Below are 17744 nucleotides of genomic sequence, written 5' to 3' on the forward strand. Positions count from 1 at the left end.
CTGTCCCCTTCTGCCTTCTGGCCCTTGTCCCTGGACTGCTGTGCCTCATTAGTCCCATTTGGTTTTATGGGGCTGTCCACTCCCCGGCTGAACGGTGAACCTCAGAAATGACTTCACCACTGAGCTAAAAGCGTGTCTGGGGGCCATACTCTCGGGGTTTCTCCAGTCTCCTTTAGGCCAGCAAATCTGGTCTTTTTTTTGTGAGTTAGAATTTTGTTCTGCATCCTTCTCCAGCTCTGTCCAGAACCCTCTGTTGTGATCCTGGTCAGAGCAGTCGGTGGTAGCCGGGCACCATTCAGTGACCTTTTTGTTTCTTTCCTTTGTATCCCTTTTATTTATTATTATGGTGTGTTGGTGGCTAGAACCTTCAGTGCAGATCTGCCCCTGAATATAAATGGGAGTCTCTGACATTTTCCCATTAGAAATGGTGTTTATTTTATTATGTTATTATTATTTTTTGGGAAATCCCTGGTAAGGAAAAATGATCTAACACTTGTTAATAAGACAAAAAGATGAGTAGATATTTTTTAATGATATGTTAGGGTAATTTTTAATAAGCCTAGCTGGGGCTCTAGTGGAGCAGTGGATAAGAGCTTGGCTGGTAACCAAAAGGTCGGCTGTTCGAATTCACCAGCCGCTCCTTGGAAACCCTATGGGGCAGTTCTACTCTGATAGGGTCTCTATGAGTCAGAATTGACTTGCTGGCAGCGGGTTTGGTTTTTTTGGTGTTTTTTAGAGCTGGGGCTCATCTGATACTCTAGGAAATATAACTTTGTTTTACTAACAGTTGATTAGGATCCAGATGGTTTACAACTTGGCTATGTTAGAGGTTAATTTTTTTAAAATTTATTTTGTTGTTGTTGAGGATATACACTGCAAAACATACGCCAATTCAACAGCTTCTGCGTGTACCTTTAGTGACATTGATTATATTCTTCTAGTTGTACAACCATTCTTACCCTCCTTTTCTGAGTTGTTTCTCCTCCATTAACATAAATTCACTGCCCCCTAAGGTTCCCATCTGCTCTTTCAAGCTGCTGTTGTCAATTTAATCCCATTGTATAGTTCTAGAAGTTATTTGTAAAAGACTAAATCCCAAAGGTTAGAGTTTCGAGCCCTGGTGGTGCAGTGGTTAAGTGCTCGGCTGCCAACTGAAAGGTCAATGGTTCAAACCCACCAGTTGCTCAACGGGAGAAAGATGTGGCAGTCTGCTTCCGTAAAGATTACAGCCTTGGCAACCTTATGGGGGCAGTTCTACTCTGTCCTGTAGGGTCGTTATGAGTCAGAATTGACTGGATGGCAATGGGTTTTTTTTTTCCCCCGGTAGGGCATGAAGTAGGAATCCCTGGGTGGTGCAGATGATTAAGTGCTTGACAACTGAAACGTTGGCAGTTTGAACGTACCCACCCAGAGAAGCCTCAGAAGAAAGGCCTGGCGATCTGCTTCTGAAAGGTCACAGCCTTGAAAACCCTATGGAGTGCATTTCTCTGAAACACATGAGGTCACCATGAGTCAGCATCCAGACTCAACTGGTTGGCTTTTTTGGTTAGGGCATTAAGTCATTTTGTATATAAGTTAACATTCTTATTTTAGTATCTTCTTCTGCTCACTTTATATCCCAATCTCTCATATCCTCATTGAACCTGCCTTGTCATTCTGCTGATTGTTTCATTAATGAGTAAAATAAGGCTTTGAGACATGCTCACTATTTGTAGGGAATTATGCTTTTAACAATTTGAGAATTATGCTTTGATGTCATATATTAGGTTAGGAAAGTTCCTTTCTAGTTCTAGTTTGAGGAGTTTTTTTTTTTTAAGAATAGGTATTGAATTTTATCAAATGCTTTTTTTCGTTGATTGAGATGATTATATGATTTTTCATTTCTAATCGATCAATGTGGTGTAAATGATTCATACATTATTTCCCTAATATTAAACATTACTGATATAAATCCACCTTGGTCATTGCTGAATCCAGTTTGATAATGCTTTGTTTAGGATTATCAGAATTTATCAATGTGTGAAATTGGCTTATGTATTCTTTCCTGCACTGTCGTTGTCTGATTTTGTTATAAATTGCAGAGAAGTCCTTCTTTCTATTGCCTGGAAGAGTTTATATTAAGATTGGAACCTGTACTTGAACGACTGCTAAAATTCACCTGTAAAACCATTTGAGCCTAGTGTTTTCATTGAAGGAAGACTTAAGAGTTGAAGAACATACTGCCTTGTAACTTTGCTAGGGTTCCTCAGCCTTCTGGATTTTCCCTTTCTGACAAAGTAGAAGGAATCTGTGGTGAATTGTCCAATTCTTTATTACTGTTTGTGATTTCCCTCCGATTTTGGTCAACCTAGGTAGCTATCCAAATACAACTGAATGCTGCTTAGAGGTGAGGATGGCGAGACTTTGTCTTGTTTACTTTGGATACATCATCAGGAAAGACCAATCACTTTAGAAGGACATCATATTTGGTAAAGTGGAGGGTTAGCAAAAACGAGGGAAACCTTCAGTGAGTTGGATTAACACAATAGTTTCAACACTGGGCTCAAACATATCAAAGATCATGGGGGTGGTGCAGGGCCTAGACAATGTTTCATTCTGTTATTCATAAGGTAGTCATGAGTCAGAGCCTGCTGGAAGGCAACTAACAGCAACAGGCAGCTGTCCTGGGAGGAATTCCTTTTAGTTTTGGCTTCTGGAACCAGAATAGAATGGAAGCAGACCGCAAGCACCCAGTCCTTCCCTTCTACCGTCTGGCCCTTTCAGTTCTCCAAAGCAAAACCCCTGTGACCACAAGATTTTATCTTTTCAGTCAACTGTGTGACCTTGCAGGAGCCCTGGTGATGTAGTGGTTAAGTGGTTAAGAGCTCCGCTGCTACTTAAGAGGTTGGCCGTTCGAATCCACCAGACACTCCTTGGAGACCCTGTAGGGCAGTTACTACTCTGTCCTGCAGGGTTGATACGAGTCAGAATTGACCTGATGGCTTCGGGTTTGGTGTTTTGGTTCGGTGTGACCTTGAGTGAGTTAACCTTTTGATGTTCATATTAAATGCTCAAATGTTAGCTGCCTCTGCTGTTAGAAATGCAGAGATGCCTCCTGCTTCAGCACTGGCACATCTCTAGGACTGATGGAAGGAGTCTTAGGATGATCTTGTGCTCTACCTCTCATTGTCTTTTCTATAGTGGGTGTAACACTTTCAGTAATCAACAGCCTTTGCATTTTTGAGATGGCTCCCTTATATTTATCTGTCTGACATAAAATATTGTTTTCTCTTTCTTCCATATTGCCCCTAGGTCCTTGAGTTAAATAATTTTATCTGGCAAATTCTGTTATGAATCTTTGCTTCAGCTATAGAACCAGAGAGTTGTTACTTGAGTGAATGAATTATATAGGGTGGATTGTTAGAAAGGCCTGAAAATTTATGTGCTTTGGAGGAAAATGATAGGGCCAGTTATCTTGAATGTCAAGCTGAAGAATTTGTAGTTAAAGTGGTTTGCAGTTGGAAGCCACAGTAAACCCAGAGAATGGCTTCTTAAGAATAGTACCTTTGGAAGATCATACATATAGGTGGAGGTTGGGGGTCTTGTAGAGTTAAGAGCAGGAAGACCAGGAGAAGGACATCATGCTTGGTAAGGTAGAGGATCAGTGAAAGAGAGGAAGACCCTTAATGAGATGGATTTACACAATGGCTGCAACAGTGGGCTCAAACATAGCAACGATTGTGAGGATGGCACAGAACAGGCAGTGTTTTGTTCTGTTGTACATAGGGCCGTTATGAGTCGGAACTGACTCGACAGCACCTGACAACAACAACAACAATGTTGATAACATAGAAGTCCCTGGGTGGTGCAAAGGGTTATGTGCTCAACTGCTTACTGAAAGATTAGAGATTCGAGTCTACCCAGGGGCACCTTGGAAGAAAGGCCTGGTGATCTACTTATGAAAAGTTAACCATTGAAAACTGTATGGAGCATAGTTCTGTTCTGACACGCATGGGATTGCCATGAGTTGGAATTGACTCAATTACAATTGATCTTTTTTCCCTTTGATTGATAAAATGGGGGCTTATACTTGTGTCAGTTACTTGAGTTAGGTAATGTAAATAATCAGTTTCTTCCATTCCTCCTCCCTCCCTCCTCTCTCTCATATATAACATTGGGGCCATGAAGGACTTCAGAGATCATTTAGTTCACTGGTTTCTACAAAAAAAAAAAACCAAACCACCAAACCCGTTGCTGTTGAGTAGATTTCAACTCATAGTGACCCTATAGGACAGAGTAGAACTGCCCCATAGGGTTTCCAAGGAGCACCTGGTGGATTTGAACTGCCAACCTTTTGATTAGCAGCCATAGCTCTTAACCACTGATTCAGTTTCAGATTTGAAAACATAAAAGTTGGGCTGACATTGGTTTGCCAACTTTTTATTTTGCCAGAATAAAATTATTACAGAAAACTTGCGGTTTATTGTTACTACCTGTTCAAAGCAAGTTTCAGAGTCTCTTCTGACATCCATTTTGGTCTTTTCTTCCTTTTTAATGACCTTTTGCTTTCTTCATGTATGATGTCTTTGATCTGAAACTTGCTCTGGAACATAGAAGAGCTAAAGCAAACAGAAGAAATGATGAAGTGAAAGAGCTGAACAGAAGGTTTCAAAGAGCAGCTGGAGAAGACAAAGTAAAGTATTATAATGAAATATGCAAAGACCTGGAGGTAGAAAACCAAAAGGGAAGAACATGCTAGGCATTTCTCAAGCTGAAAGAACTGAGGAAAAAATTCAAGCCTACAGTTACAATATTGAAGGATTCTATGAGAAAAATATCGAATGACACAAGAAAAATCAAAAGAAGATGGAAGGAAAACACAAAGAGACTGTACCAAAAGGAATCGGTCAACATTCAGCCATTTCAGGAGGTAGCATATGATCAAGAACCGATGGTATTGAAGGAAGAAGTCCAAGTTGCACTGAAGGTATTGGCAAAAAACAAGAATCCAGGAATTGAGGGAATACCAGTTGAGATGTTTCAGCGAGCAGATGCAATGCTGGAAGGCTTCACTCATCTATGCCAAGAAATTTGGAAGACAGCTACCTGGCCAACTGACTGGAAGAGATCCATATTTGTGACCATTGTAAAGAAAGGTGATCCAACAAAATGTGGAAATTATCGAACAATATCATTAATATCACACACAAGTAAAATTTTGCTGAAGATAATTCAAAAATGATTGCAGCAGTACATCGACAGGGAACTGCCAGAAATTCAAGCTGGATTCAGAATGAGCGATATCATTGCTGATGTTAGATGGACCTTGGCTGAAATGAGGGAATACCAGAAAGATGTTTACCTGTATTTTATTGACTATGAAAAGACATTGAAATGTGTGGATCATAACAAATGATGGATAACATTGCATAGAATTCCGAAACACTTAATTGTACTCATGTGGAAACTGAACATAGACCAAGAGGCAGTTGTTAGAACGTAACAAAGGGATACTGCATGGTTTAAAATCAGGAAAGGTGTGTGTCAGGGTTGTATCCTTTCACTATACTTATTTAGTCGACATGCTGAGCAAGTAATACAAGCTGGACTGTACGAAGAAGAACGTGGCATCAGGATTGGAGGAAGACTAATTAATAACCAGTGATATGCAGATGACACAACCTTGCTTGCTGAAAGTGAAGAGGACTTGATGCACTTACTGCTGAAAATCAGAGACTGCAGCCTTCAGCATGGATTAAACCTCAGCATAAAGAAAATAGAAATCGTCACAACTGGACCAATAAGCAACATCATGATAAATGGAGAGAAGATTGATGATGGCAAGGATTTCATTTTACTTAGATCTACAATCAGCGCCCATGGAGGCAGCAGTCAGGAAATCAGACACATATTCCACTGGGCAGATCTGCTGCAAAAGACCTCTTTAAAGTGTTAAAAAGCAAACATGTCACTTAGTGGACTAAGGTGAGCCTGAACCAAGCCATGGTATTTTCAGTCTCTTCATTATGCATGGGAAAGCTAGACAGTGAGTAAGGAAGACCAAAGAATTGATACATTTGAATTATGGTGTTGGCAAAGAATGTTGAATACACCATGGACTGGCAGAAGAACAAGTAAATCTGCCTTGGAAGAAGTACAGCAGAATGCTCCTTAGAAGTGAGGTTGATGAGACTTCATCTCAGGTACTTTGGACATATTATCAGGAGGGACCAGTCTCTGGAGAGAGACATCATGCTTGGTACGGTAGAGGGTCAGTGAAAAAGAGGAAGAGCTGGATTAACACGGTGGCTGCAACAGTGGGCTCAAGCATGGCAACGACTATGAAGATGGCACAGGAATGGCCAGTGTTTCTTTCTGTTATACATAGGGTTGCTATGAGTCGAAACCAACCCCATGGCACCTAATAACAACAACTTGTTCAAAAAGCACCAACAAAGTAGAAAGTACATTCTTTAGGAATAACAGGTGGAACCTCATGGAAAACTAGAGCTCTTTTATTCCTTTTTTTCCTGTGGACTGGTGGTACTATTGTGACAGACTGGCACAGGTCTGCCAACTAGTGTTTGGAAACACTGAATTTGTTCAGTCTCCTTGGTTTAAGGGTTACTAAGACTTAACGGAGATTAAGTGCCATAGTTGAGGTCACACCTGGGGTGTTGGTGGAACCAGAACTCGGCCCAGATCTGTTGCCATGATAGAGTCCGGTGTTTCTTAACTGTTTTCTGGTCATGGATCTTTTTGAGATGTATAATGCAAGCTATAGATCCTCACCTTAGAAAAACATCTATCTGGACAAAAACAATATTAGGAATATAAAGGGTACTGAACTACAGATGAGGAGACCATGAAAAACTTATGCTAATAGATTTGAATGGACAATTTCCTAGAAAAAAATACAAATTCTAAAACAGACACAAGAAGTAATGGAAATATACCATCTAAGGCAATTGATTTAGTGGTTACACGTAATACCACAAAGAAAATACTAGATTCAATGGTTTTGTATGCTAGTTCTATGGAATATTCAAATAGTACTTAATTCTAAGGAGTCCCTGGGTGGTCCAAACGGTTAAGCGGTACGACTTACCGAAAAGTTGGTGGTTACATCCCACTCAGAGGTGCCTCGGTATACAGGCCTAGAGATCTGCTTCTGAAAAGTCACAGCCTTGAAAACCCTACGGAGCAAGCAGTTCTGCTTTGCCACACATGGGTTCAATGTGAGTTGGAATCAAGTCGACGACACCTACCAATAAGAAAACCTCACAAACTCTGAGAGTTTTCCTCTTTCAGGAATACTCCCGAACTTATTTTATCAGGCTAGCATACCTTTAACACTAGCACCAGACAAGGACAATGTGAAAAAGGAAAATGACAAGCTAGCCTCGCTTATGAACATAGGATATGAAACCTTAAATATAATATCCCAGAGAACTCCACAATGTGCAATTCTGATAATACATCATCATCAAGTTTAATCACCATGATAAATAAATGAGAAAAGCCATAATTATAAATGCAGAAAAAGCATTTTGATAATATTCAACACTCATTTGTCATTTAAAATAAAACAAACAAACAAACACAGAAAGGAATAGGATGGAACTTTCCTAATCTATTGAAGGATTCTGTTAGTCATCAAGTGCTGCTAAAACAAATACCACAAGTGGATGGCTTTAACAAAGAGAAATTTATCTTCTCACAGTCTAGTAGGCTGGAAGTCCAAATTCAGGGCGTCAGCTCCAGGGGAAGGCTTTCTGTCCTTGTCAGCTCTGGAGGAACGTCCTTGTCATCAATCTTCCCCTGGACTAGGAGCTTCTCTCTGCAGGAACCCCAGGTCCAAAGGACGTGATCTGCTCCTGACACTGCTTTCTTGGTGATATGAGGTCCCCAATTCTCTGCTAGCTTCCTTTTCCTTTTATCTCTTGTAAGATAAAAGGTGGTGCAGGCCACACCCCAGGGAAACTCCCCTTACATTGGATCAGGGATGTGACCTTAGTAAGGGTATTACAATCCCACCCTAATTGTCTTTAACATAAAATTACAATCACAGAATGGAGGACAACCACACAATACTGGGAATCATGGCCCAGCCAAATTGATACACACATTTTTTGGGGGGACATAATTCAATCCATGACAGGTACCTACCTATATAGTAAGCATCGTTCTCAATGGTAGAAGTTAGAAGCATTCCCTTTAAAATAAGACAGCTCACTGTCAGTGCTTATCTTCAGCACTTGGGTATCCTAGCCAGCTCAGTAGGATAAGAAAAAGAGAGAAAAGGAATGTATTGTGAAGAAAAGGAATTTTCTGAAGAGAAAATTCAAACCTTGAGTTGCATTACTGAAGGATTCTGTGGGCAAAAAATTGAATGACTCAGGAAGCATCAAAAGAAGATGGGAAGAAAACACAGAGTCACTGTACCATAAAGAATTGGAAGAGATCCACGTTCGTGGCCATTCCTAAGAAAGGTGATCAGAGTGCAGAAAGTATCGAACAATATCATTCATACCACACGTGAGCAAAATTTTGCTGACTGTAATTAAAAAACTACTGCAACCATACATTGACAGGGAACTGCTAGAAATTCAAGCCAGATTCAGAAGAGGATGTGGAACGAGGGATATCACTGCTGATATCAGATAGATCTTGGCCAAAAGCACAGAATACCAGAAACAAGTTTACCTGTGTTTTATGGGCTATGTGAAGGCATTCAACTGTGTGGATCATACCAAATTATGGACAACATTGTGAAGAATGGGAATTACAGAACATAGATTCATCTGTAGCCTTTGTTCTTTTGCTCCAGAAGCATCTTCCTGAGTCTACATTTCCATTCCTACCCCTGGTCTCTGCAGGCAGGTGGAACAAGATGGAGTGGTGATGGGAATGGGACCAAAAGGGTTCAGTAACAACTGCCGGGGGCCTCTGGGAAAGGTATGAAGCCTGGTGTGGGCAGAAATGACCCGCAGGCTAAGGGCTTTTCTTTGAAGTGTTGCTTCTGCCTTTGGGGCTCAGGCATATGGACGGAAGGCAGCGTTTAAAGCCAGATAGCCTGCTGTGGTTCAGTCTGTGTGTAGGTGTGCTGAGGAGTCATGTAGGGGTTTCAAGGTGCGTTGTTACTTCCCTTTTCCTCGAAAGTCTAGAACCATGGAGAAAGATAAACGAGTCAGACGGAGGCTCAAAGCATCATCAGCCTGACTGTTGATGAAGCTGGACTGGAGACTGTGGCCCTCTCCATTCCTTTCCCTCCAGTCTGGCCTTGATGTTAGACCACGCATGGTTGTCTGCAGTTCAGATTCATGCTCGGCCTTTCGTGAGCCCAGCTATAGTGTGAGCTGCCTGGGTCCTGGCTGGGTGAACTGAGCGCTCCAGGGCTGGGGTAGAGCAGGGTGGTGGCAGGCACTCCCTGAGCCTTGGCCCCTCAAAGGAGGTGTGAATGAGGGCTGGAAGGATGGCCTCAAGGGTTTGGGTGAGTCCTGTAGAGGAAGCCTGGGAGAGGCTGCATAGTGTCCGTCTAGGTTAGCACTGCTGGTAATTGTGCCTAATGCATTGTCTACCTAACTGATAGTTCCATGGTTCCCGGGGGACCCTGCTTGTAGTAGATCCTGGAAAGTGCTGTCTTCAGAGGCTGTTAGCAGAGCAGATCAGGACTGCATCAAAGAAACGAATACTCGCATAGTTAGAGCCATCAGCTTACTGTTCTCACAGAAGTTGTTGAAATAGGAGAAACAAAACTACAGATGTGCACAGGAAGGCAATATAGGGTATTGCATTACATTTGGCCGTTGAGCATCTGCCTCAGGCTCTGTTTTGATTGCCAAATAGAGATACATCAGCGTTAGAACAAGGGGAGTAAGTAGGTGCTTTTCTTTTACAAAAAGGCGAGCATTTTCAGAAACAAAGCTTGGGAGAGTTAGTTATAGGACTTACTGATGGGCTTTTCTTCACTTAATAGAAAAGATCTTTAGCTCCTTAAGAAAAAATACTCAGAGTACTTACTATAACCGTGGCTGATTGGTCTAGGTGGTCTCTTACACGTTGGAAATCAACTGCAGAAGCAAATTAACAAAGTTACCCTCAGATACTGTTGTCACTCACCATGGAGACTTAGTCTCGAAAGACGAAGAGCTTTAAAACAATGACTATTGCATCACCTTCGGCTAAAAATCATAGTGGTGTTTCTTGCAAAATGTACTAGTCTTTCTCCAAAGTAGGAAGTGGTATTGGGAGAGCAGGTGAAACCTACGTTTCTTCCTGGCTCAGAGAAATAAAGGTAAAAGAGAAGGAAGTGGGGCTGGGAATTCAATTCAAGCAGCATGATTAATTTAATAATAGTAAATGTGGATTAGGAAAAATTCTAGGAACAAAGGCAATTGATAAGCTATCTTTTAAGGGCAAAGAATGTAAACAGGTTATGGATGGTTATAAATGTAAAAAGAAAAAGAAAAGATCAATGTAACTAATAAATGAACTTCCAATGACAAGACTTTTTTTTGCCTGTCATATTGGCAAACTTTTGAGTGGTGGGGTTATAATTTATAAATTTTAGCATTAAAAATTTTTTTCCAAAAAAAATTTTTTTCCTTAAATAAGCTGGAGTAGACACTTTTTTCGTGGAATACAACTTAGAAGAATGAATGACAGACAAACGTTATTTGACAGGCCTTTTCTTAAAAATGAAAAAAGGGATCCTGCTACCTCAAAAACAATTGGCAGTGTTTGTTGCCCATGATAAAATTCAAGCTTCTAAGTAATACATAGGTTTTTGGAAAGCTTGTATTTCACTATCCTGATTTTTTTTTTTTTTTTTTAAAACAGTTTAAGTTTATGATAATTATATATCAACTTTATAGAGTGAAAAAGGTCTATGCCATAAGCTTGTGTGATCTTTAGTGTATGTTCCTGATTTGTAGGTAGAAGTAGCTTTGGGTCTTCAAGGAAGTAGTGGTGGAGCTAGGAGGAGGCAGAGTATTCTTCACTGACCAAAGGTTAGCAAAGTAGGTGGAGAGCTGATGTTTAATTCTGATTGCTGCTAGTGTGCTAAACAGTCTCCTTGCCTCAATTTCTTGTCACAGCCATTCTTCTGATGTGTTTAGACCAAAAATCTGGACTTCTCGTTTTCTCACTTCTATTAGGAAATCTTGTTCAGAATATATCTAGAGTCTGACCCCTTCTCGTTGGCAAGCTGCCATTTTACCCTGCCCTGGTTAGTGTAGGAGCCCTGGTGGTGCAGTGATTAAGATTCAGCTGTTAACCAAAAGGTTGGCAGTTTGAATCCACCAGGCACTCCTTGGAAATCCTCTGGGGCAGTTCTCCTGTCTCCTTTAGGGTCACTATGAGTCGGAATTGACTTGACGGCGGTGGGTTTAGTTTGTTTGGTTTTGGTTGCTGTAAGTTGCCTCCTTACTCATCTCTGCCTGCTTCCACCCTTGTCCTTTTTTGACACAGCAGCCAGAGTGAGAGAAAGTGTGAGGAGCCAGCTCTCGTCTGCTTAAACCCTCCAGAAGGGTGACCTTAGAGAGCAGTGACGTCTCCTTGGATGGAAATGCATGTTGGCATACCAATAACTGGATGCACAGGAAGAGGAAGAAGCCTACAGTTACGTCCCATCCCACTCACTCTAAAAGCTAAACTCCTTACTTTCCTCAACCTCATCACTTGCCACTATCACTATGCCCTTTGCTTTAATAGTTCCAGCCACTCTTACCTCCTTGCTATTCTTGGAACAGCCCAAGAGGCTCCTTCCTGTTGCTTCAGCCTGAAATTCACTTCTTCCAGATATCTGCATGATTTACTCCTTCCCTCTAGCCTCTGCTCAAATTAAACCTCCTCTGAACTACCTCTAAGCCCTGGTGGCACAGTGATTAAGCCTGGCTGCTAACCAGAAGGTAGGAGGTTCCAACCTAGCAGCCGCTCTGCGGGAGAAAGATGTGGCAGTCTGCTTCTGTAAAGATTACAGCCTTGGAAAACCTATAGGGCAGTTCTGCTTTGTCCTGTAGGGACACTATGAGTTGGAATCAACTGAGTGGCAACGGGTTTGGTTTGGTTGAACTGCCTTCCTTTGAATTCTCTGTATAAAATCGCTACCCCTCCCTGTTGCACACTACCTCCTTACGATGGTTTCTTCATAGCACTTCTTTATTGTCTGCTTCACTTCAGTGGTGTTAGGACTTTGTTTTATTCCCTTCTGAATGCCCCAACCATTTGCTGTCACGCTGACTCTGACTCATGGGGACTCCTTGGGTGTCAGAGTAGAACTGTGCTCCATAGGGTTTTCAAGGGCTGATTTTTCAGAAGTAGATCACCAGGCATATCTTCCCAGGTGCCTCTGAGTGGACTTGAATCTCCAGCCTTTCGGTTAGCAGCCGAGCATGTTAACCATTTGCACCACCCAGGGACACCTGGCACGTATTAGGTGCTCAGTGTTTGCTGAAAGAATCATCCTGTTCATTGACAGGAGGATTGAGCCTGTGTTTGTAGCAAAGCCTATGCCATCTTTTCTACTTTGATCTCCTGTAATCTCTCCCTTCTAAGCTCCAGACCCACTAAACTCCTCTCCGTCCCTACAGTATCTCCAGATATTTCCACTGCCTGGAACGCTCTTTCTCTCGTCTGACCAACTCCTACATCTTCTTCTAAGTCTTAACTCAGCTCCTCTCCTGGGGCATTTCAGGTTAGCTCAGGGGGAGTTAGTTGCTTTGTCCTGTGTACATCTCGTTATTGAAGTTTGTTCTGCCCTTGTCAGTGTGGGTCCGCAGAGCTAGGTGGCGAGCCTGGAAGGTGAAGACAAGCCTGACTCTTCAGTACCTTAGCCTGGTGCCTGGTGGTGCTGCTGATGAGTAGTTTGTAAATTATTACAGGGAAGCATGTATGACAAGCTGAAGCACACCTGAGTAAACTCTGTACTTGGGATGCTTACATTGTTCATCCTCTGCTCATCCTAGGCCAGGCCTTCATACAGGTGTGTGTGTGAGAGGGCGTCTGCTTCAGAACTGGTACCTAGGAGTGGCATCGTTTGTAAACTTGCAAAGTTAGAAAATTCATTTTTACTTGAAAGGATTTTGAGGAGGCGGGCCGTCTAGTCCAGTCAGCTATTCAGTGCCGGAAATAGGAGCTTGGCAGGAGATGCGATAGAGGCAGTTTTTCTCAGGAGCCCAGGGAACGGTGGGGGTGATAGAGGGGGAGGGTGAGTAACTGCAGGAGAGGAGGCCTGCGGGGAGCTTACACACTGTTTGGGACATCAGGCCTTCCCCTGAGAGATGACCACTGATCTCTGTTGTTGGTAGCTGCCATCGAGTCAGCCCCTGACTCGTGGTGACCCCATACACAACAGAGTGAAATGCTGCCTGGTCTTGTGCCATCCTCATGGTTGGTTGCAGATTGGACCATCGTGATCCACAGGATTTTCATTGGCAGATGTTTGAAAGTAGATCACCAGGCCTTTCTTCCTAGTCCTTCTTAGTCTGGAAGCTCCACTGAAACCTGTTCAGCATCACAGCAGCGTGCAGCCTCCACTGACAGATGGGTGGTAGCTGCACATGAGCTGCATTGGTCAGGAATCGAATCCAGGTCTCCTGCATGGAAGGCGACAGTCCTACCACTGAACCACCACTGCCTCCTTCCACTAACCTTGCCCACACAGTAATTAGGTGCTGACGACTGTATCATCTTCTCTGCAGAGACTGCCCCAGCCATCATGGAGGTGGCCGAGGCCGAGAGCCCTCTGAACCCCAGCTGTAAGATCATGACCTTCAGACCCTCCATGGAGGAGTTCAGGGACTTTAACAAATGCCTCGCATACATGGAGTCTAAAGGAGCTCACCGAGCAGGCCTTGCAAAGGTAATTTTCTTCGGATATTTTAACTGAAAAAAATGTCTACTTGGCCTTTAAATCATTGTCTTTGGTTTCTTGATATAGAAAATGATTTCTTCCAAAGGAGGATATAAACACGTATTTACTTATTTTTCTGAATACACACAGCTTATAGTTAGCTGTTTAGCTACACATCAATAAAGACTGGACTTCTTTGGGGGAAGAAGTGATTTATGTGAGCTTAATTTCATCCTCAGTTGAGAGGCAGGCAGGTTAACATAATAGCTAAGTGTGAATTCTGGGATCAGACTTTCTGCTCAACTAGCCTTTAGCTCTTTAAACTTCAGCACATTATTTTAATTCTGTGTGTGTGTCAGATTTGTCTTTAAAATTGAAGTGCTAACTTCATAGAATTCTTAAGAGCAATAAAAACTTCATAGAATTCTTAAGAGCAATAAAAATGAGTTAATACAAGTGTAGTATTTGGTATGGTGAGTAGTCAGTAAATGTTTGCTGTTTAAAAAAATTATAAGTGGGGCTGAATATTTGGAAGAACGCAGCGGTTCCGTTATTGCGAATCTTCATGGTTCCTTTACGCATTTATCACAGAGATGCTGAGAAATCCTTCATTTGTATTCTGTTGGAATATGAAAGCCAAGTAACTACCTGGAATGTTTTCAAGACAACATCCTACTTTATTGTTTTCTTTTTAGGTGATCCCTCCTAAGGAGTGGAAACCGAGGCAGTGCTACGATGACATTGACGATTTGCTGATCCCAGCGCCCATCCAGCAGATAGTGACAGGGCAGTCGGGACTCTTCACTCAGTACAACATCCAGAAGAAAGCCATGACTGTGAAGGAGTTCAGGCAGCTGGCCAACAGTGGCAAGTGGGTGGACTCCGTTTGCTATTTTTGTTTCTTTCAAAGTTCTGTGTGAACATGGTAAGAAACCACGGTGACGGAGGAGTTTGTGATGAAAGCGGTGCCTCCCTCACTCTCTCTTCACGTCTTCATTTCACTGTCTCTGTTTTCTGTTCTTCAGATGGTTGCCTGCTTACATTTAGTTCACTGTTAGGGAAATTATTCCTCATTTTATTATCTCATTCATAATGTCTGTAAATGAATCTCTTTCTGTCTTTTAGTTGCCATGCAGTTTTCATTCTATACATGATTCATTTTTGTTAGACAAATTTTTTTCTTTGTGTGGCAATATTTAAGCCTTAAATGATTAATTATATATATTAGAAGAGTAATCATTTTAGAAGGATATCCTTAATGATTGGAAGGATTATTGTATTAGTTATCTATTGCCATGTAACAAATTACTTTAAAATTTAGCAGCTTAAACCAACATTTATTATCTCACCATTTCTGAAAGTCAGGAATTTTGAGAGTAACTTAGGTGGGTGATTCTGGCTCAGGGTCCCTCATGAGGTTGCAATCAAGATGTTGGCCAGTGTTGTTGTCATCTGAAGGCTTGACTGTGGCTGGAAGATGCTCTTCCAAGATCACTCACTTCACATGGCTGTTAGCTGGAGGCCTGAGTTCCTTACCACACGGATTGATCCTTCATGGTGTGGCAGCTGGCTTTTCCTAGAACAAGGGATGTGAGGGAGAGTGATCAACGTGAAAGCCACAATGTCCTCTCTTGGCCTTTCTCAGAAATGACACACTGTTACTTCAGCCATATTCTGTTTGTTGGAAGTGAGTTGCTAAGTGCAGCTCACACTCAAGGAGAGAAGGATTAAATTCCAACTCTTGAAGGGAGGAGTATCAAAGAATTTGTGGATATATTGAAAAATATTCACAATTGAGATTTTATTAAATTACCTTTTTTAAAAAAAGTTTCTGATATTGGTGGTTAAGGACAACAAACAAACCCCAAAAAACCAACCAACCTTATTCAACCAAAAAAAAATTTATTGCGTGCTGTCAGTTCCAACTCACAGTGACCCTGTGTACAACAGAATGAAACACTGCCTGGTCCTGTGCCATCCTCCCAGTTGTTGTTGTGTTTGAGCCCATTATTGCAGCCACGGTGTCAGTCCATCTTGTTGAGGGTCTTTCTCTTTTTCGCTGACCCTCTACCTTACCAAGCATGATGTCCTTCTCCAGGGACTGGTCCTTCCTAATAACAAAAAGACATTGTGGTCTAAATTCCCTGGATGGGTCTATATGAGGTTAAGTCCTTTGGAGGAACTTGGTTGATACATGTTTTTTAAAAATTTATTTTGTCATATTAAGCACATAATAGTACTTGAGGAGTCTTAATTCTGTATATAAATTTCCCACTTATGGAGCATTCTGGCTATTCCAGAAGAAGTGAAAATTTTACATTTAATTTAAATTTGAATACATTCTTCTGAATTTTTTGTAGATATTAGTAAAGCCTCATGGATTCAGATCTCAGTAATTGAGAACGTGAAATTGTTATTATAGAGTGGACAAGTTTCTTTCCAAATTCTGTAAGAATCCTTTAGTAAGCACAGTATTATTGAAACAAGATTGTAGAGACAGTTTCACCCAACTTTTTGCACGCATAAACTGCTTACTGTATTCTGTTATTTATTTTTTAGTATCCATTTCCAGTGTCACTCTTAGAGTATTAATGAAATAGCTTAGTCCGTTTAGTAGAACCTCTGGCTGGTAACTTTGATGTGCTAAAGAACAATTTTTACTTGCAAGGAATCAGATTATACCTACTAAAAAATCTTTATTAATACTCTTAGTAATCATCTTTATTGCCATAGGAGAGGTGCAAAGTGCTGTGAGGTTTCAAAGGAAAGTAAGACGTTTGTGGTGCTTAATCAGGAGTGAAGTAATTTCATTTTGTAGGTGCTGTTGAGATGAATTTTGAAGGATGGTCAGAATGGGTTTTACTGATCACAAAGGCAGTACATTCTTATGTAAAAATGTAAACAGTCAAAATATCTAGAGACAATAATGTTAATAAGAATAAGAATAGAGCCTTGAAGTCTTCTGTTTTCTTGTCTAGAGAGACTTTGGTCTTCATCTCTAGCCAATTGGATTATCCTAGCACAGTATCAGTTTTCTATTTAGAGGGGATTTATTTACTAGGCACTTGTTTTATTCACATCTCTGAAGCCCGGGTGGCGCAGTGGGTAAGAGCTATGGCTGCTAACCAAAAGGTTGGCAGTTTGAATCCACCAGCTGCTCCTTGGAAACCCTGTGGGGCAGTTCTGCTCTGTCCTGTAGGGTCGCTGTGAGTTGGAATCAACTCAACAGCAATGGGTTTGGTTTTTGGTTCAATTTTAACTCTGGTGGGTTGCTTGTAGATTGGTTCTTCCTAAAGATAGCCATTCAGGTGACAGTGTCTGTTTTGCTATCACTGTATACCTAGTGCTTGGTGTGGTATCTGGCATATGGAAGGTGTTCTTTAAATATATAAGGAGCCCTGGTGTCACAGTGGTTAAGGTCTTGGCTGCCAACCAGAAGGTTGGCGATTTGAACCCACCCAGCAGACCTGGCAATCTGCTCCTGTAAAGTTTACAGCCTAGTAAACCCTATGGGGCAGTTCTGCTCTGTCACATGGGGTCACTTTGAGTTGGAATCAACTCTACGGCCCTAACAACAATGACGACAACCACAACGACAATTTCAGTATACGTTGATAGAATGAATAGTGTCATAAAAGGTAAAATATACTTGAAGTGGTGTAAGTTATTAGGCAGTTTATAAAGATTTGTTCATTAACACAACATACGTTTCCTGATATCTTGCAGTGTAAAAATGATTTTTTAAATAGTTGGGTTCTTTTTTAAGTTGGAAAATATAACTACTGTGAGAAATAGCCTGAAAGGTTATTTCCAGTTTAATTTTATTTCTTTCAAAATTAATTTATCTTTTGATTTACTCTAATTTCATTATCATTATGGTAATGTTAAAATAAATTACTTTTCAAATTTA

General features: G+C 41.3%; 1 protein-coding gene across 4 annotated transcripts in view; it reads left to right on the plus strand.

The window, feature by feature from the left end:
- The window catches only part of KDM4C (lysine demethylase 4C), a 392853-nt gene that overhangs the window by 20127 nt on the left and 354982 nt on the right, over window positions 1-17744 (plus strand). For 3 of the 4 annotated variants that reach the window (XR_002823590.1, XM_023728605.1, XM_012554717.2), the window contains exons 2-3: window positions 13683-13843; window positions 14530-14705. Coding sequence is in view for 2 of the 4 variants with exons in the window: in XM_023728605.1 (XP_023584373.1) it covers window positions 13700-13843; window positions 14530-14705 (320 nt within the window). In the remaining 2 variants the exon portion in view is untranslated. Of the gene's footprint in view, window positions 1-13682; window positions 13844-14529; window positions 14760-17744 lie in introns of those variants that run through there. The other variant, XM_023728606.1, reaches the window with a different exon arrangement.

Source organism: Trichechus manatus, unplaced genomic scaffold, assembly GCF_000243295.1.
Source record: "Trichechus manatus latirostris isolate Lorelei unplaced genomic scaffold, TriManLat1.0 scaffold00025, whole genome shotgun sequence".
Classification (NCBI taxonomy): domain Eukaryota; kingdom Metazoa; phylum Chordata; class Mammalia; order Sirenia; family Trichechidae; genus Trichechus; species Trichechus manatus.